Source organism: Nothoprocta perdicaria, unplaced genomic scaffold (assembly GCF_003342845.1).
Source record: "Nothoprocta perdicaria isolate Ctin4 unplaced genomic scaffold, notPer1 scaffold_52, whole genome shotgun sequence".
In the NCBI taxonomy this organism is placed as follows: Eukaryota; Metazoa; Chordata; class Aves; order Tinamiformes; family Tinamidae; genus Nothoprocta; species Nothoprocta perdicaria.
The window spans coordinates 1,859,265-1,876,120 of NW_020455777.1; the positions used below are offsets into that span (position 1 = coordinate 1,859,265).

The following is a 16,856-nucleotide window of genomic DNA, read 5'->3' on the forward strand; positions in this document are numbered from 1 at the left end:
TCAGGACAGTAGGTTATTTTACTTACAGAAGCAATGATATATTACCTAACAATATAGGAGAACAAACCCTTTAATAGTGAAATATGATATTAAAATCTTAAGGACTGCTTAAGGAAGTAACAAAGGTCAAGGAGCATTCTTTCCAATGAGTTCCTACTGTTCCTTGTAATATGTTTTATTTCCCTCTTCCTTTTTCTTTAGATTTTCTTAAAGCAGAACTAGTATTGCATCCCTGGAGGAAGAGCTAAAAGGGTTTTGAAACGTCCTGAAAGACCACAGATCCGCTTGCTCGCTTCCCCCTCCTGCCTTCTCTCATGGCCATTCACGAGGAGCTTTTTCAGACCAGTGGCTCTTTCAGGACTGAGTCTTGGAGCTACTAAGCACTGCCAATTCTCATCAGCATCGTCTTCATGGCAGGAGGTGCTGGGGAYGGAGTAGAGAATTTGCAGTTTGGGATTATGGCCCTGCGCCCAGGGGCCTCCATTATGGCATTTTGCCACGTGAACATCTCCAATTAATTTGTAATATTGAATGTGTGGATTAATGACACATGTAACTGGCTTCTTCGACCCCAGACGTGTTTGCTTATTTTTTAAAGGTTGGTGCACTGAACAATAATTCTGGTGAGTGGCCTAAGAGCAGGTATTTGATTGTGGCTTTCTGAAAAATAAATTTAGATGATGGATTATTTTAGGGTTATTGTGATCATCTGGTGAGATCTGCCAATGTGAAATTTTGCCTCTTCTGATAGAACTGTGCTTGAACTAGACTTCACGTGTCTTTTTAAACACGTTCATTTTAAACACGTTCATAAATTTCATTTTAAACACGTTCATAAACAATGTTCATTTAATGTACAGTAATGGGCACTCAAATGCAGCAGGAATTCTAGAGAAGCATCAAGGATGTTGTATGCTTTAGAGTCTTAAATTGTGCAGATACCCAGTTATTCTGGTTTTTTGTGTATTTTTCTTATTTTTAGACTGAACTTACCTAGTTTTAGCTTTAGATAGTTCTATGAAAATATCCCTCACATAAAAAAGCTGGTTTTGCTAGAGACAAAAAAGTCATTTTAGGACTGAACTAGCTAGGGACATTGTTTTGAACTAACTGAATTTCCATGGACAACAACATTACGCTCTTTGCTCTGGGAGAGGCAGCATTTAGTATTTTATTGCATGCTTAAAATAAGTATATTTTTCCTTGCATGGAAGCATATGTATTTGCTGATTCTTAATGTTTATCACTTTTTTTTTCCCCCCAGGAGAATTGTATTGTTCTTTGCCTAACCCTAGGAATGTCCATTTTGAATCTATAAACATGAAGAATGTCCTACACTGGTCAGCACCTGATGGCACAGGAGATGGAGTAGTCTACAAGGTGAAGTATTCAGTGTAAGTTGGCTTGTTGGTTTTATTCCTCACTCATTTGAGATTTTTAAAATAAGTTTTTTTTTCCTAGTGCAAGATATGGCTGTTAAAAAGGACAGAAAAGAAAAGTAAAATGTAAAGAAGAGTAAAAAGTAAAGAAGCAGATGTAAGGATTGTGCTGTGGATTGGCATCTCAATTGCCTTTTATATACATTTAAATGAAACTGGGAATTGGATGTTTAATGGAATATTAACAGCACCCAGTGTTTCACTGGTCTTTTCTAACAGACTCAGCACACACTGATCTCTTCTGATCCCACAGATGCCTGCAGTTTGCGAGTAAATCCACCAAAGTTCTCAAGTATGGTAAAAAGCAAAGCAAACTGATTAGAATCAGGACCTTATGTTTTAAAAGGTTGCACATAATGATTGGTAGCATGTCGAGGAATGTGTTTGGACCAGAATCCATTTCCTTTATTCATAGTGAGCTACTAGAAAACTTCATTGTTGTGCAGGATAGTACATGGAGTTTAACTTATAAAAAGGTGTAGTGCTGTTGTTACCAAGGATCTAATATCCTCAGTCATATTCTCTGTTATATACTCTTCCCTTGGTCTAGTAGTTCTTTCATGACACTAAAACCAAGTTAATTGCCAGAAGTTTCTTGTAACTTGTACTGGTTATGGAAAATGAAATGCAAGGAGTTGTTTTTACAACGAGAGATTGCACCTTCTTTTGTTGTCCTTACCGACAGAGGAGTGACGTATTTCACCTTCCTAAAAAGGAAGAATTGCTCAATAATAATAGAGTTAAGAGTAATTGGGCAGAAGGTAGAATACTCGAGGGGAGTTGGCTGCGCTACCTCTTCGGGGTCAGCTGATCACAAGATTGTATAGTTATGGTTACAGCCACCTTTCATCTCTTTATATTCGTATGACTTCTTGCCTAGAAGAGCAAGGCCTGGAGCTAGGTTGAAAGTGCTGGTGAGTGATATTATCCTGGAAAAACATAGAAGCTTCCTTTTAATTAGCAGCCAAGTGGGAATTCTTTTCAGCACAATATCAATTTGAGCTCCTGAGCTCTATATGAATAGGAGCTCCTGAGCAAACCTAGGCAGGAATTTTTCAACAAAACCTTGAATTCTTCTAGCAGAATATAAAAATTTGTCAGTAGACGAGCACTGTAGGTAGTATGTGTGTGCCTCTGCTTCAGCACTTCAAAGGGTTTTGAAGTTATTGCACTTCACATGGATTTTTTGCTTTGTCCGAAGAGGGAAGTAATGAACAGCTTGAAGGTTACAGATAAGTGGTCTCCTATACAGGTATTTGGAGACCCCTGAGCATTTGTTTTCATATTCCAAACAGAGCCATTGGCCATTTTGGCTAGTAAGTTCTTGATAAAAATATTTGACATTGTATAAATAGTCCCATGGGACAGAATGATAGCCAATACACCTGACTCGCTTCTCCTCTGTGTAGTGTTTAAACTGAAGGTGTGGAAAATGTGCAGAGATCTCTCATCTGTGCAGGCAAAACACCAGCATCTCTAGCATTCTAGTTAGTTCCTTATTGTCTCTTCTGGAGAGGATTTATAGTGATTTTTATTTAAAAAAAAAAAAAAAGGGTAAATCTTGTATTTTTTCTCAATTGAAGTTGGTAATTTCTTGAAATTGCAAATTTTTGCAGGCAAACTATGTTCTTAGCTCTAGTATCAATTCCTRTGTGTATCTTATCAGATGACTAATACCATGGTGATGGTTTCTGTACAGCTCCTTTCTCTTTCTGTTTTAAAATAGATACGGTGTTGGCAAATGGATAAGAAAATCAGAATGCAGGAATATCAGCAGAACGTGGTGCGACCTCTCGAGCGAGACAGCTGACTATGAAGAACAGTACTATGCGAGTGTGAAAGCCTTCCTGCACGGCGTGTGCTCCGACTGGACGGAGACTGCCCGATTCAACCCTCTCACAGAGAGTAAGGAAARCTAATCCCAAAGACAGATGTTCCCAATCTGGATTAGTACTGCATTCCTAGTGTGCCTGTGCCTGCATAGCATATGCTGTTTTGCTGTTAGTGAAAGCACATAATTTTGTACTCTTATTTGAGGTTTGTGTTGCTGGCAACTGTAGTTGAAATAATCTTATTAGAATTTGAATATGCATATTAAATTAATATATTTGAAAAGTCTTCTGTATATTGAGTACTGTTTTATGATTTCATAAGGCTTCAATCAAAAAAAAGAAAAAGTAGCTGTGTATAAAGAATTTTTTTAGAAGACCATAATGGTTAAACATAATGGTTGTTGTAATAAAACCATACTCTAGAGCACAGTATTTCTCAGCGGTGCCACATAATCCAGAAGCACTCTGGTAATTTAGCTTATTTTAGCAAATGGAGTTGCAAGGTTTTATGTTCTGTTAAATCATAGGAATTTCTAGCAGAATTCCAAGTCAGAGTTCACATTGTTGATGTGAAACTTTTCGTAGGTATCTGGAAATAATTTTTTATTAAAATAAATGAATTGTACTTCTAAGTACTACTTAGACTCTGCAAAATACTATCAAAGGGTAACATCAATCACTTTAAGAAACTTCATAGTCAAATTAATGCGACTCTGCTGCATGAAATGGCTTTATATAAATACTTATTCTTCCAGCTAAAATTGATCCACCCATGGTAAGCATATCTTCTACGGAGAAATCTATTTCAATCATTCTGACAGCTCCAGAGAAGTGGAAGGGAAGTCCTGAGGAAGAATCCATATCTCTGGCTCAGGTATATCCTGGCCTGCAATACAATGTGTCCGTCCTCAACAAAAAAACAAAGAAACGGGTAAGTTTTGAAAAGGCTATGGAACTGTAGCTATTAAATCTGTCTTCTGCCTTTATTGGAATGTGTTTTGTTCACAATAGAAATAATTGAAATAAGATTCAAGGGATGATAGGAACTGTAGGATCGTTCAGGCTGGAATCGAGACCTCAGCAGTCTCTACTCCAGTTCCTTCTCAAAGCAGGGTCAGCCCTGAGCTCAGACCAGCTTGACTTCATCCAGGCTTCATCCAGTCAGGTCTTCAAAACTCCAAGCATAGAGGCTGCACAATCTGCATCACTTCTTTTCCCCCATGAGGACAGTCAAGTGTTTCCTTGCATCCAGTCTGGTCTTCCTGTTTCAGCCTTTACCCCTTGTTTCTCATCCTTCTGCTGTTTAGCACTGTGAAGAGCCTGACCCTGTTCTTGATGACTTGGGATCCTAGGTAGGTTCCAGGGGGCTGCTATGAGGTCCTTTTCACAGCCATTTCTTCTCCAGTCTGCACTAGCCCAAACTTCTCTGCTTCCTTTCACTGAGCAAGTGCTCCAACCCCTGGCCGTTTTGATGGTCCTTTGCTAAACCCTCTCTGGTTTGTCCATGACCACCTCTACCAGGGAGCCCAAACTGGATGGGGTATCCTAGATGTGATCTAGTAAGTGCTGAATAAAGCAGGTTAATTGCTTATCTGCTGGGCTGAATGTTAATCCAGCCCAGATGCTGTTGCTGCCTGGGCACGGCTGCCCTCGTGCAGCATGGTGCCTGCCCCCAGGCCCTCTTCAGCTGAGCTGCTCCCCAGCACATCAGGCTGCTGGCTACTTGCAGGACATCACTACCAACTGCACCCTTTCCCACCACAGCTGAATGTCTTCATGCATCTGTCCTTTCAAATTTACCTTCCGTATCAGAGACTAGTTTCCAGTGTAAACCTTGGAGATGAGGAAGAATCCAGTGATTGGATGCAAGGACAATCTTCTATCCCTGTCCCCCAGACACTTTCACTGAACTGACAAGAAATAGAATATTCACATCAAAAAGGTCTCATAAAAAGGGATATTTAAATGCCAAAATAAGAAATTAGAAGCTTACAAAGTTGGCTTATTTCTTTATTTATTATTAAGATGCTTGACATAGAACAATTATCTGGGACTCAAAGGTCTGTATAGCTATTGCTGTTATCTTAAGGCTCCTGTCTTTACCAGTGCCTTCTGTTGGTAACAATTTATCTTTTATTGCATCTGCATGAGTTTGTGGGCTAGTGATAGCCCATGATTCTCTTTCATAGAACATATAAAATTGTTTAATAGTGGTAGCAGAATTATTGAAAGGAAAATAAAATATTGAAAGAGGATGTGACCTAATAAATCACTTGAATTTTGACTGCATTTAGGAAAAACATAAATCATCTGGCAGTTCTTGCCAGCACCATTGCATTTTCCAGAAAAGAAAAAGTGCTTGTGAAACACTTTGTATAACATTTTGTAACATCTTGTATATAAAACATCTTATCTTTCTGTAAACTGAGGTATTAAAGGGACGAATCTTTCTTATGCCTTCTAGTGGTGGTTCTCTGTCAGCAACACCACTTTGGTGGTGCCCTGGTTGGAACCTGGCACAGTTTATTGTGTCAGCGCACAGATACATGTCACTACGCCGCTTTTGCACAGTGCATTTTCCAAGGAGTATTGCATTGCTACTCTGAAAGGTATGTGCGGGCTGGCAAATGATGGAAATGAGATCCAAGTTTCAAAAAGTCAGGGTCACTGAGGTTGGAAGTTCTTGATGTGTCCATTCGGAGGCTGAAAAGCTCATATGGTTTTGTCCCCACTATGCAATTGCACCAAAGAAAATATACATTTCACTTTAAAAAAATCTTCGAGTTAGCAGGCGCTCACTATGGCAGTACCTCTGAAGAGAAAGATCCAGGTTCTTTAAGTCTTCATGAACGGAGAATATTTTTTTCCCCAACACGAGGTTCGGGAGTGACACAGTTGGGTCATTTAGAGTGGGGAGAAGTAAGGAAGATGAGAGTCTGTGAGAGGGGGTTAACAGAGTTATTGCTTCTTTTTAGAATTATTATAGTATACAAATTTGTCCTCTAGCTCAAATGTCAGCATTGTAATTGTCTGCAGATTCCTTGTTTAATGTCTAAAACATTTGCATCCCATAGCTAAAAAGCAATGATGTGCTGAATGCATGTAGTACTATGTGAATGTTAAAAAGTTGCTACATTAATGGATAATTAAAACTTTTTTTTTTTTTTTAACAGATAAAACAGCAGATCAGATCATAACAAACCTATTTGGATATGTTCTGCCTATCACTCTGGCTGTCCTTTTTATTTCCATGGCATGTTATTATGTGCACAGGTATATTCACGTCAGCAAACAGAAACATCCAACAAACCTGGTAAGTGTCCTACACTGCTGCTGATGTTGCCAACCTTGGCATGTGCAGTAGAGCTCTGAGTCAGCTGGAAGGAAACCACACATAGCACAAAGGTGGAACAAAGAAATGAGCGCCACGTGAACCTGACATTTCGATGATTGGGTTTTTTTGCTACGCTGCAAACTATCTCATGTGACTATTTCATGTGACTAGCGCCTGTGGCCAAGGGGAAGTGAAATAAGCAAGTTGCTCTGGTCCAGCACGTCTAACCTGGGAGGTGTTTCAGGCTGCTTAGTATATAGATTTCTGGTCTTAGTTTTTCATTCAAGCTTCAAAATAGCTTCAAATGCTACTTCTGGGATTTTAGTAACTGCTCATACCATATATCGTTCTGTCAGAAATACTATTAATTTCAGTGAGATTCTTTTTGTTTAACTAGGTATGTGATTTACCCCTGACTCTCAAATCCCAGCCTGGGACAGAATCCATAATGCAGGCTCCATACAAAGCATTTCAACCTTAATGTATAGCTTTCCCCTTTGAAAGGAAACCTGCTTTACTCATTCCTGTGCAAGTTATACTTTAACACAGTAGCTGATTCTGTGCTTGTGGGATGTGGTTTCATCTACACTTCCTCTTCACCGATTAGAGTGGCATAGATGCTGTAATCTGTGACCCAAGGGCAACTGAGATGTTTTCTCTGAAATCACTTGAGTTTGTGCTAGTCATATGCAGATTTAGACAAAAAAAAAATACTTTGACATGGGTAAGATGAGAAAATGGAAATTAGAGCTGGTCATAATATGTTTTTACTTACTATAGAATAATAATTTTTAAAAAAGTGGAGCACATTGACACACTCCTGGAGGTACATATGCAGAACTTTTTTTTTCCTCTAAACTGACTTAACTGACTTACTGACTTAAAAAGATATGACCCAGCCTTATAGTTTAAAAATAGATTTCACTGATAAACAACACTATAAGAAATGGTGATTGTATTTTTATCATGTGTTGTTCAAATTGAAACATTTTTGCTTTCCAGGTATGGCACTATACTGACAAATGCAAGGACAGTGTTTTTATACCTTGTGAAAAAATAGTGGTCAACCTTATCACTATTAATGTGGATGAGTACAAGGCATCTCAGGAATCCATTCATCTGTCAGAAGGGAAAGGTCCCCGTTATTATACCATTTACAGTGACACTGTACAGAAGGATTTGTCTCCAAAAGTAATGCAGGAAACAATAGAGTTGCTCAATATTTCACATGAAGTGGATATTTTCTCAAAAGAGCACCAAACTAGGAACTGGTCACTTTATGGCCAGGCTGGACCTAAGAATACTATGGGCCAAAAAAATGAAGGGAATATAGAGTATGGACTTGATGTAAGGGCTGAAGACTTCACTCCTGGTCAGAAACTGATGGAACTCTGTTTGAAAGAGAAGTCTTCTGCCCCTAGGGAACTGCAAGGTGAGTCACACCTGGTGGAGAGCTTGGCTAACAGTGAAGTAGGGCAGCCATACTGTCCTCAACTGGAGATGATGACAGCAGATCCTTGCTTGGAACAGAACCTGGAGGAACTGGATTTGAAGATGGTTCCTGCAGCAGATAAATTGCTGAATGAGGCATGTATCAATTTGGTGGACTTGGATACTGAAAAATCTGGGCAGACATCCTATCCTCTAAAAACAATAGCACGGAGCCTCCAGCATCCATCTGCATCAAAAGACCCTCATCAAGAGAAGGAGAATGAACAGACCATATTAGTAGACTGGGATCCTCACACTGGAAGACTATACATTCCTACTTTGTCTAGTATTGAAAATGAGGCATGTGAAGCTGTCTTTCATTGTGATGCTCCTGACAAAGAGGGAATTTTGTCCAGACTGTATAAGAAACAGATATCTGATGAAACATCTGAGGACCAAGAAATGTGTCTTCTGCGATTCAGGGAACAATGGGAACTGCATGTAAAAATGGAAGACTGAGCAGTTGTTCTCTAACATGCTTTGACATGCAAAACCTTGTTGCACTATCAGAATGATGGACTCAGTTGAGGAAATGCATCTTAATGTATTGAAAATTTTAAAAGTGTCACATTGATAGGAATAGTCAAGAGCTTGTGATACAGCTTCTTCATACTGCTCTCCACCCACCCTTATGCTCTCCCACCCTACACACACTGTCCTGATGTTATCTTACAGCATTCGCTGAAGCGTCAGTTAAACTTCTTCAAGATACAGTATTTATAATGATTTTTAGTGATCATATAAATGATTTCAACTCCCATCAAAATTTTCCCAGGTAACATATACTGGTTAAGAAATTATCTTAAAAATATATGTATATATTTTTGCAGAAAAAGTCTTTTAGAATTCTCGTGGTATAATTCTTACCAAAACAAAGGACTTGTGTTGAGAAGTTATTTTTAGAAATTAAAAAAAAAAAAACTCTCTTTGAACACGTAATAAAGCAATAAAGCAATAAAGCTAGGCATGGAACAGGAGAGAACATAGAATATCTTCTGGCCCAAAGCATCTTACAGTCATGGGACATTTCACTGGGAACTTGTTGCTTAGCCTATCTTGACATAATGTAGTCCTTTCTGGGTCTAACTCCTGTTACTTGTAATAGTTGAAGCTGATTGTTGCAGAAGATAACACTTTCCACTCTTCATTTTGTTTCATTTTGTTGAATAAACATTATTTTACTTAATGAATTTATCATTTACTTAATGAATTTATCATTTATTACTCTTTACAGATTCCTTTCAGGGGTGCCTTCTGTACTACCCAGATACATGGTCGGTGAATTCTTGAGTGACGTAGGAGCAACGAAAGCAAGCGTTGCTTGTGTTTTAAGCTGAGGGGGAAAGGGGCACAGAGGCATTCACTGATTAAAGCTCCCCTTTGAAAGCTCACTAGCTGGAATATGTCCCACTCAAACTTAGATATTAGCAATATGGCATTTCACAGTGAGATAACTCATGCCCTATTAGTGCCTCTTTCTCTCCATCAAGTTTAAAGACGGGCTAGCATGACTGACTCAGATCAGATGGAGAACTCACAGGATGATTAAGATTGGAAGAGGTCTTTAGGGTTCATCTAGTCCAACCATCCGGCACAAGCAGAGTTCCCTAGAGCACATTTTGTAGGATTGTGTTCAGATTTGCTTTGAATATTGCCAGAGAAGGAAACTCCACATCCTCTCTGGGCAACCTTATTAAGTTCCCTGTGACCCTCACAGTCAAGTTTTTCTTCAAATTCAGATGGAACATCCTGTGCTTCTGTTTGTGCCAATTGCCTCTCACCCTATCACTGGTCACTACTGAAAATAGTCTGACCCTGTCCTCTCCACATCTTCCCTTAAGATGTTGTACACACCAATGAGATCCCCTGTCAGTCTTGTGTAGGCTGAAGAGGCCCAGTCTCTCATCCTCTCCTTATATGAGAGACATTCCAGTCTCTTAATCATATTTGTAGCTCGGTATTGGACTCTCTTGAATAGCTCTACATCCCTCTTGTAGTGGGGAGCCCAGAACTGGGCTCTAGACACGTACTATAGATACGGCCTCGCCAGGGCTCAGTAGAGGGAGGGATCTCATCCCTTGGCCTACTGGCAACATTCTTCCTCCTAATGCACTCTGGATATCATTAGCCCCCAAGGGCACATTGCTGGCTCCTGCTCTACTTTTGTCCAACAGGACACTCAGGTCCTTCTCTGTAGAGCTGCTCTCCAACAGGTCAGTCCCCAGCCTGTACTGGTGCCTGCAGTTGTTCCTTCCCAGATGTAGAACCCTGCACTTGCCGTGGTTGAACTTCATGAGGTTCCCCTCTGCCCATTTCTCCAGACAGTCCAGGCCTCTCTGAATGGCAGCACAGCCCTCCAGTGTATGTGACAATGTTCAAGAAACATGCAGATGAGACACTTAGGGACAAAGTTTAGCAAGTTGGGTGTTGGACTTCATGATCTTGAAGGTCTTTTCCAACCATAATGATTCCACGAGTCTATGGTAAGTATCATAATCAAATCATTGCTGTTCAAAATATGAAATCTTGAAAAATCTTTAAATTCTTGGGTCATTATAATGGTCTTTCCTTAATCTCCCCTTTTTAAAAAACTTTTCAGTTACAATTAAATTCACGTAGCTTTTATTTCCTCTCTTGCACTTGAAGAGGTATTGCCTTCCTAGCTAACATTTTGTTCAATCAAAGTACAGGGCATGGAGATTCTTGCAATTATCGGCGGTTTTCCTTTTTAAGGTTGTGTTTTGATAGTAGTAGGTGATTTTTGGACCTACTTATTTGCAATAGAAATCTGCAACACCTTCAACTTTGCTTCCTTTTAGATTGATTTTTAACTGAATTCAGAACTGATAATATATTAAGCAAAGAAATCCACTTCATAGTTACGAGATACACTTTGAAGATGCTCTCAGGATACTCACAGCAAAAACACTGGAAAATCAAGTAAATTAAATTCATTCTTTTTAGAAACAAAAGAAAATTTCAGGCAGGCTAGTCATGCTCTGAAATTGATTTGTTAGAAAACAAAATTGTATCAATTTACATCAATATAATAGCAGTAAATTTGTGTCACATTTTAATATTCCCCAAGATATTCATATTTTGCCTTAAAATCTTCTAATTACATTAATTAACTCAARCTCATCAGACATGGTACTTCTCAGGAAGCCAAACGACCATCAAGAAGAAAAATACTTCCACATAAAATTTTAATTCTGTTTACAAGTTTTCAGACAACATACAACTAGTAGCTATATGGAAGATCCAAGCTATAACAGAAATGTCATGTTTGAATCTTGGTCTTTATTACACTTTATTAAACTTTGGTTAACAACATTTAATTGACTGCATGCAGCCAAAGGCAAAGTGATATATCTAGGCATAAAAACTATAGATTGCATTCAAACAAAAAGCTACCTGTAGTCTAAAAATCACTAATTTTGAAACTGATGTGGGAGATTAATAGTGCTAAATAGCAGTACGTTGAGGACAGAAGGACATATTTCTCGGCTATACAGGCAATAAAAATAGAACTTTACCTCTGYTTGCAGGACTGAGGTATTCACTTGAAAAATAAAATCATTTCTACAAAATGAGCAAAGCTATGAAGATAGATGACAGGTAATGCTATAAAAGCCAATGCTCTTGAAAAAACAGGAAGCCTAGCTATCAAATGGAGATCTCGTTATGATGAAACTGATAGCTAGGTGTGGGCACACACCATTTTGGAAGAGAAACTATGATTTGTAAGTGTGGTTAGCTGCCTACAACTTAAGAGTTTTCAGGTTCTCAAAGGAGTGAATGACACAGGCATCTGGGCACAAGATACCTGTGGTGTGACTTASAGCAGCCTCGGAAAGATAACTGCACAGCAAGAATGTGTGAATGAAAAAGTGCAAATATGGCATGTGAAAACACAGCAGGAGCCGTGCGCACGGCATGAGCATGGACTGCAGCCTGAGAACTCGACTGCTGTGGGTGAAGTAAACTAGCTGAGGGGTCCATGATAACGACATAACAGAGCAGTGCGCCGGCATCTGTGACATTCCACATCTGTGACATGCCAGTAATTTGCAGCCATCCTGGGAGTGCAGCAGTTACGAGGAGCGGTAGACCCTGCAAAAAGTAGCTAATACCATTCAGCTGCTAGTAGAGCTCTTCCTGTAGCTGGTAAGGCCACAGAAAAGCTCAGAAAGCCACTCTGAGGGCCTGCAAAATTCACAGGATGAAAATGAGGTCCTAAGCAAGGAAATACTTAAAATTATGTTGTCGATCAACATGTTTAACTTCTGCTGATTTCAAATTAAACCTACATTTAAGCACTTTCCTGAAAAAGGATTAATTCCTGAATTTGGCCTGACAAAATCCATCAGGTTTATCAAGAGGACGTTAAGTCATGACTTTTCTTAAGGTCTATTCTACMAATAATGGCTTAATTAAACCAAACGCTTGGTAGATGAAGTCAGAAAAACTTAAAATAGAACGGTAGTTTTAACAGCTTGACTTTTTTCTTAGAACAAGAACAATTGACTTTATATCAAGGGTTATGTATATTCTCCAGTGCCTGTAGATSTTTAAAATCTTCCTTCAACAATAATGCTAACAGACAGGCCAAGTTCATCCTGGAGGATGCTGAATGCTAGAATGATGCTGATATTCTATCAAGTCTTAAAAGGGATTAAACCGTTTTTTCTTCCTTTTTTCCCTCTCTTTAACTAAGAAATGTTGGTTCATCTATACAGTGCAGCTTGAGAATAGCTGTTATTAACATAATTTTTAACACAATTGCAGGTTTCTGTCTGATGTGATTCACTCTTRCAAGTCAAAGATTGAATATCATTCAGCTACCTTCAATTGTCCATTCACAGTATCAGTGTTCTGCAGAAAAGGAAGGCAGGTTTTGCTCTCTTGGTTTTGCATATAGGTTTCAAGCTTCATCAGCCCAGGATCATATAGCAGTAAGTGTGGGAAGTCATTTTCATGTTTAGTGTCAATTAGAAACCATAAAGATTTTGGTAATTTGTGCATGCAATAATACTTACCTGTTCTCTTAATTTCTCGCTCTTTTTTTTTTTTTCCTTTCTGACACAAAAGTAAAAAAAAAAAAAAGAGTGAGAACAAAAGGTAAAGATCTCTGTTTAAGCCTCCAGAATCAGTTTAGCTGACACAGATTTTCTTGGATAAGCTCAGGCTTTAAGAAGACTTGCTGCTTAGTACCACACAGCTATGAGAACCTGGGGTAGGGAATGGAGAACAGGAGCTTGCTGAGACAAGGCACCGTATTCCACCACCTCCCCCTCAGCGCTCGACTCTCGTATCCATCCTGCTGGAGAAGCTGTGTTCCACATTGCTGTAATGGTTTTCTAGAGTTGCCCAGTTGCTCTCTGGCCACCCAGACTGCTTCCACTGTGAGCACTCTGCGGGCCCCTTCTCCTGAGCAGGCTGGGGCTCGGCAGCAAACTGGCCTCGGGATCTTTAACGCTCGAATGTGACTGTGAATCTGAATATATATTTATATATATATATAAAAAAAAGAACACGTTCTTTCATACTCCAAACCACCTGCCACATTCACCTATTGACAGAAAGTTCACATTTGGAGCACCTTACACCTGTAGCTATGCACCTYTTTACTGGCAGATGTGTCCTTCCTATATCTGCAACATCCTTAACTTCTTACACAGGTGTTACACAGCTGTGTGTTCTTACACAGCTGTCACAAATATTTCATCATGATCCTTTGGAGCAATTTTATTTTCATTAAAAAAAAAAACATAGGTGACAGAACTACCTAATGTCCCAACCATTGTCAAAACATTCCCAGGTCTCCATAAACAAGTTCCAGTCTAACACATTGAGGTGTTGCAAAATTACTGCCTTTTATCCAGTTAGTAGACACAAAAGATTTGTTTGCCAAAAACAAAAGACTCTTTCCATTATGACACCTAATAAAATTCCCATAAGCAGGTCTCGCAAGAGAGACAAGTTCTACCCCACTTACATCATTATCTTTAATGTAAACCTTTCTATAGTCAAAATAGACTTGTTCTAGGCTACTTCCAGAGAAAATCCAGAATTTTTTTTTTTTTTTTATCAGGATGTGCTTCTGCATTAGGACAAGAGGCAACGGTCACAAACTGAAACACAGGAAGCTCCATTTTAAAAAGTAAAGGATCAGATTGTGCCCATTCTGCTATTAAAAAGAGGCTAAGGAGCAATCCTTGCTCCACGATGAAGTGACAGAGCGGCTAGTCCACCACCTCCCTCCAGAACAGAATAGCCCTGTCACAGTACATGGCAGCTGGCCAGGGTCTATTATAATAAATAAAATAAATAAAAATAAAAATAAATAATAAATAACAAATTTCAAATAATAAATAATCAATAATCAATAATAACATAAATAAATAAGCTCTATTTTTTTCTATTCTTCTGGTGCTGGCATTTCTTTATAGTAGTAGGCATTTTAGCATGTTACTTATGCAATGCTATGTTTCCTCAAGTTCACTRAGATGAATAGTAGTTATCTTTTCTTAGTTAATCTCAGAGGAAATCTTGGCAAAGCATTTTACAGCTTCTCTAGGACCCAATATGCTCAGTGGGGCAAGCAGGACTGGGGGTTGCCAGCTTCTCTYGGGGAGAGAGAAGAGATCCATCATTTGTGGCACCTATCATCTTTCAAAATCCCAGTCACTTGCAGGTTGTGCAGTGATCAGGTCATGTTACTACTGGCTCCCATAATTTTAATCGCCTGACAGAGATAAGATGTGTCTTTGAGGCTCTTGACTGATCCAAAGCCAAATATTCCAGGAAATCATAATAATCAAAACCCACTAAGTGCACGGACTAGTTGTGGCTTGTTTCCCCTTGCTTTTTACTGTTTTTTTTTTTCATCAGAAGGTAGGCAGAACTGCTCCTCATAATTTTATTAGCATTTATGAGAAAGCTATCTGCTATACTGAGACCATCAGAGTCCCTGGTAAACATATATAAAGACCAAAACAAGCAACCTCAGTGAGACTGGGTTTGTAAATTTAGCTTATCATTGGATTGCAGTCACTGTGACACTAGGCAGATGGCTGGATTTCTTCCAGTCTGATTTGATTACTACTTGTTTTTGTCTCTTCTGCAACAGAGCACATGAGAACCTCTACTGAGATAGCTGGGAYCTCATCCTAACAGTTAGCCAAGATAATTTTGTTGTTTCAGTACCCAGGACCTTCTCCAAGGGCATGTCAAAAGCCAATGTGCTCTATGGAAATCCAGTTAAACTAAGTACTCTGAATTTTACCTATTAAAAATAGAAAGTTCATAGCAACAAGTACGACTGAAATATCAACATAGACAAGTAGCTTACTCTGGAGAAGAGTTTTTGCAGTTAAGATCCAGGACTGAGATTTCACTTTCAGTCCTCAGGCTTTAATAGACTTCATTAGGACAAACCAAATAATTTCTCTCAATTTCCTACTTCCATCTCTGTACTTATTATTTATAAAACTCCCCAACCAACTCCTTCTCTGTTTTGGTCTACCTAGTGCCATACAYGCAGAGACTCAGCTTCTGTCTCCGGCAGCTTTTGCTATATTGTTATTGCTTGTAATGTGCAGCAGAAAACACCTAGCATATGACAAAGTTTGCCTACRAGTCTAAAAACAGACCCTCAGCAGACAGGCCACATGCTGATTATTCTGAAAACACAAAGTGAAAAACATTCCCCCTCCCAGACAGGGACAGTAACTGTCGGAGAGGGGTAACAATGAAGATGGAACACACCAAAAGTCAGCCGCAGACTGAGGAGTGAGCCTCAAGTTCCTCTCCGTGCCCAAAGGAAGTCTGTACATTAGGCCAAACCACACGCATCATTCTGAAAAAAAGGGAAGACAACTTAAAAATGCATTGCAGAAGAATGTTTCTTGTTGGAAATGTTCCCCACAAAGCCAAAGCAACAAAAATAAAACAAAGCAGGAAAAYTGTATTTGGAAGATGATGGTGGAGCCCAGATCCATATAATGGTTCACTCCACACATTTTTATGGACAGAGAAGGAAAATTCTGTCACTTCAGCGAGGTGTTTTGAGAGAAGAACAGGAAGCCATCCCTGAGCTCTCTCTTCCCCGTGGCCTTTGCTGCTTTCTGCAGGGCACTGCCTTTCCCATGTCTCTGCTTGGATCATCAGCAGAAACCTAAAGGAGAACTCARCTTCTCTCTGGGTCAGCAGGGCAGAACTGTTGCAGCTCCCTCCTGGACAGACCTGACAAATCTGAGCTATGCCCCTCTGAAGTAGAAAAGTTCTGTGCCTTCCTTCTGCCAATACCTCCWTTCTGCTCTGACTCCAGTATAGGTTGTCATCTTTTTAGGACTTTTTTTTTTCTTTTTCCAAGTAATGTACTTGGAAGTGTGGAGTAGGCACAGGATGTGCTGCTTCTCCTTCCCTGTACTAATTATTAACTCCTTGATGGATGCATTCATTTCATGCTGATTTGAGCTAGTGACTCTAAATTCTACCTCATCTATCTGCAGATGCATGAAAACTGGGCAGATCCAACAGCCTTTCCACAGCACAAGACSAGATTTGTGCCTGCCTACAGTGTGGGTGCTTGGTGGATGGAGACTTGAGTCCTCCAACCCAGACACTGCTCACATCTGCCACTGCAGCATATGTTGGAGTGATCTTTGCACATCCCGCCAGGCAGAGGCACAGGRTGCACCTGGGCTGAGAGCACCCGTTTTGCTGCTCACTGCAAGGGGTGTTCCTCTTTACGTG

The 16,856-nt window shown here is 39.5% G+C and overlaps 1 protein-coding gene across 1 annotated transcript; it reads left to right on the plus strand.

Annotated features, from left to right (window-relative positions):
• Nucleotides 1-1,234: 1,234 nt before the first annotated feature.
• Nucleotides 1,235-9,169, plus strand: IL20RA (interleukin 20 receptor subunit alpha). Its single transcript, XM_026048214.1, has 6 exons — nt 1,235-1,394; nt 3,166-3,344; nt 4,027-4,202; nt 5,736-5,880; nt 6,445-6,584; nt 7,608-9,169. The coding sequence occupies exons 1-6, from the start codon at nt 1,237-1,239 to the stop codon at nt 8,553-8,555; spliced, it is 1,746 nt and encodes a 581-aa protein (XP_025903999.1). The 5' UTR covers nt 1,235-1,236; the 3' UTR covers nt 8,556-9,169.
• The last annotated feature ends 7,687 nt before the right edge of the window (nt 9,170-16,856 follow it).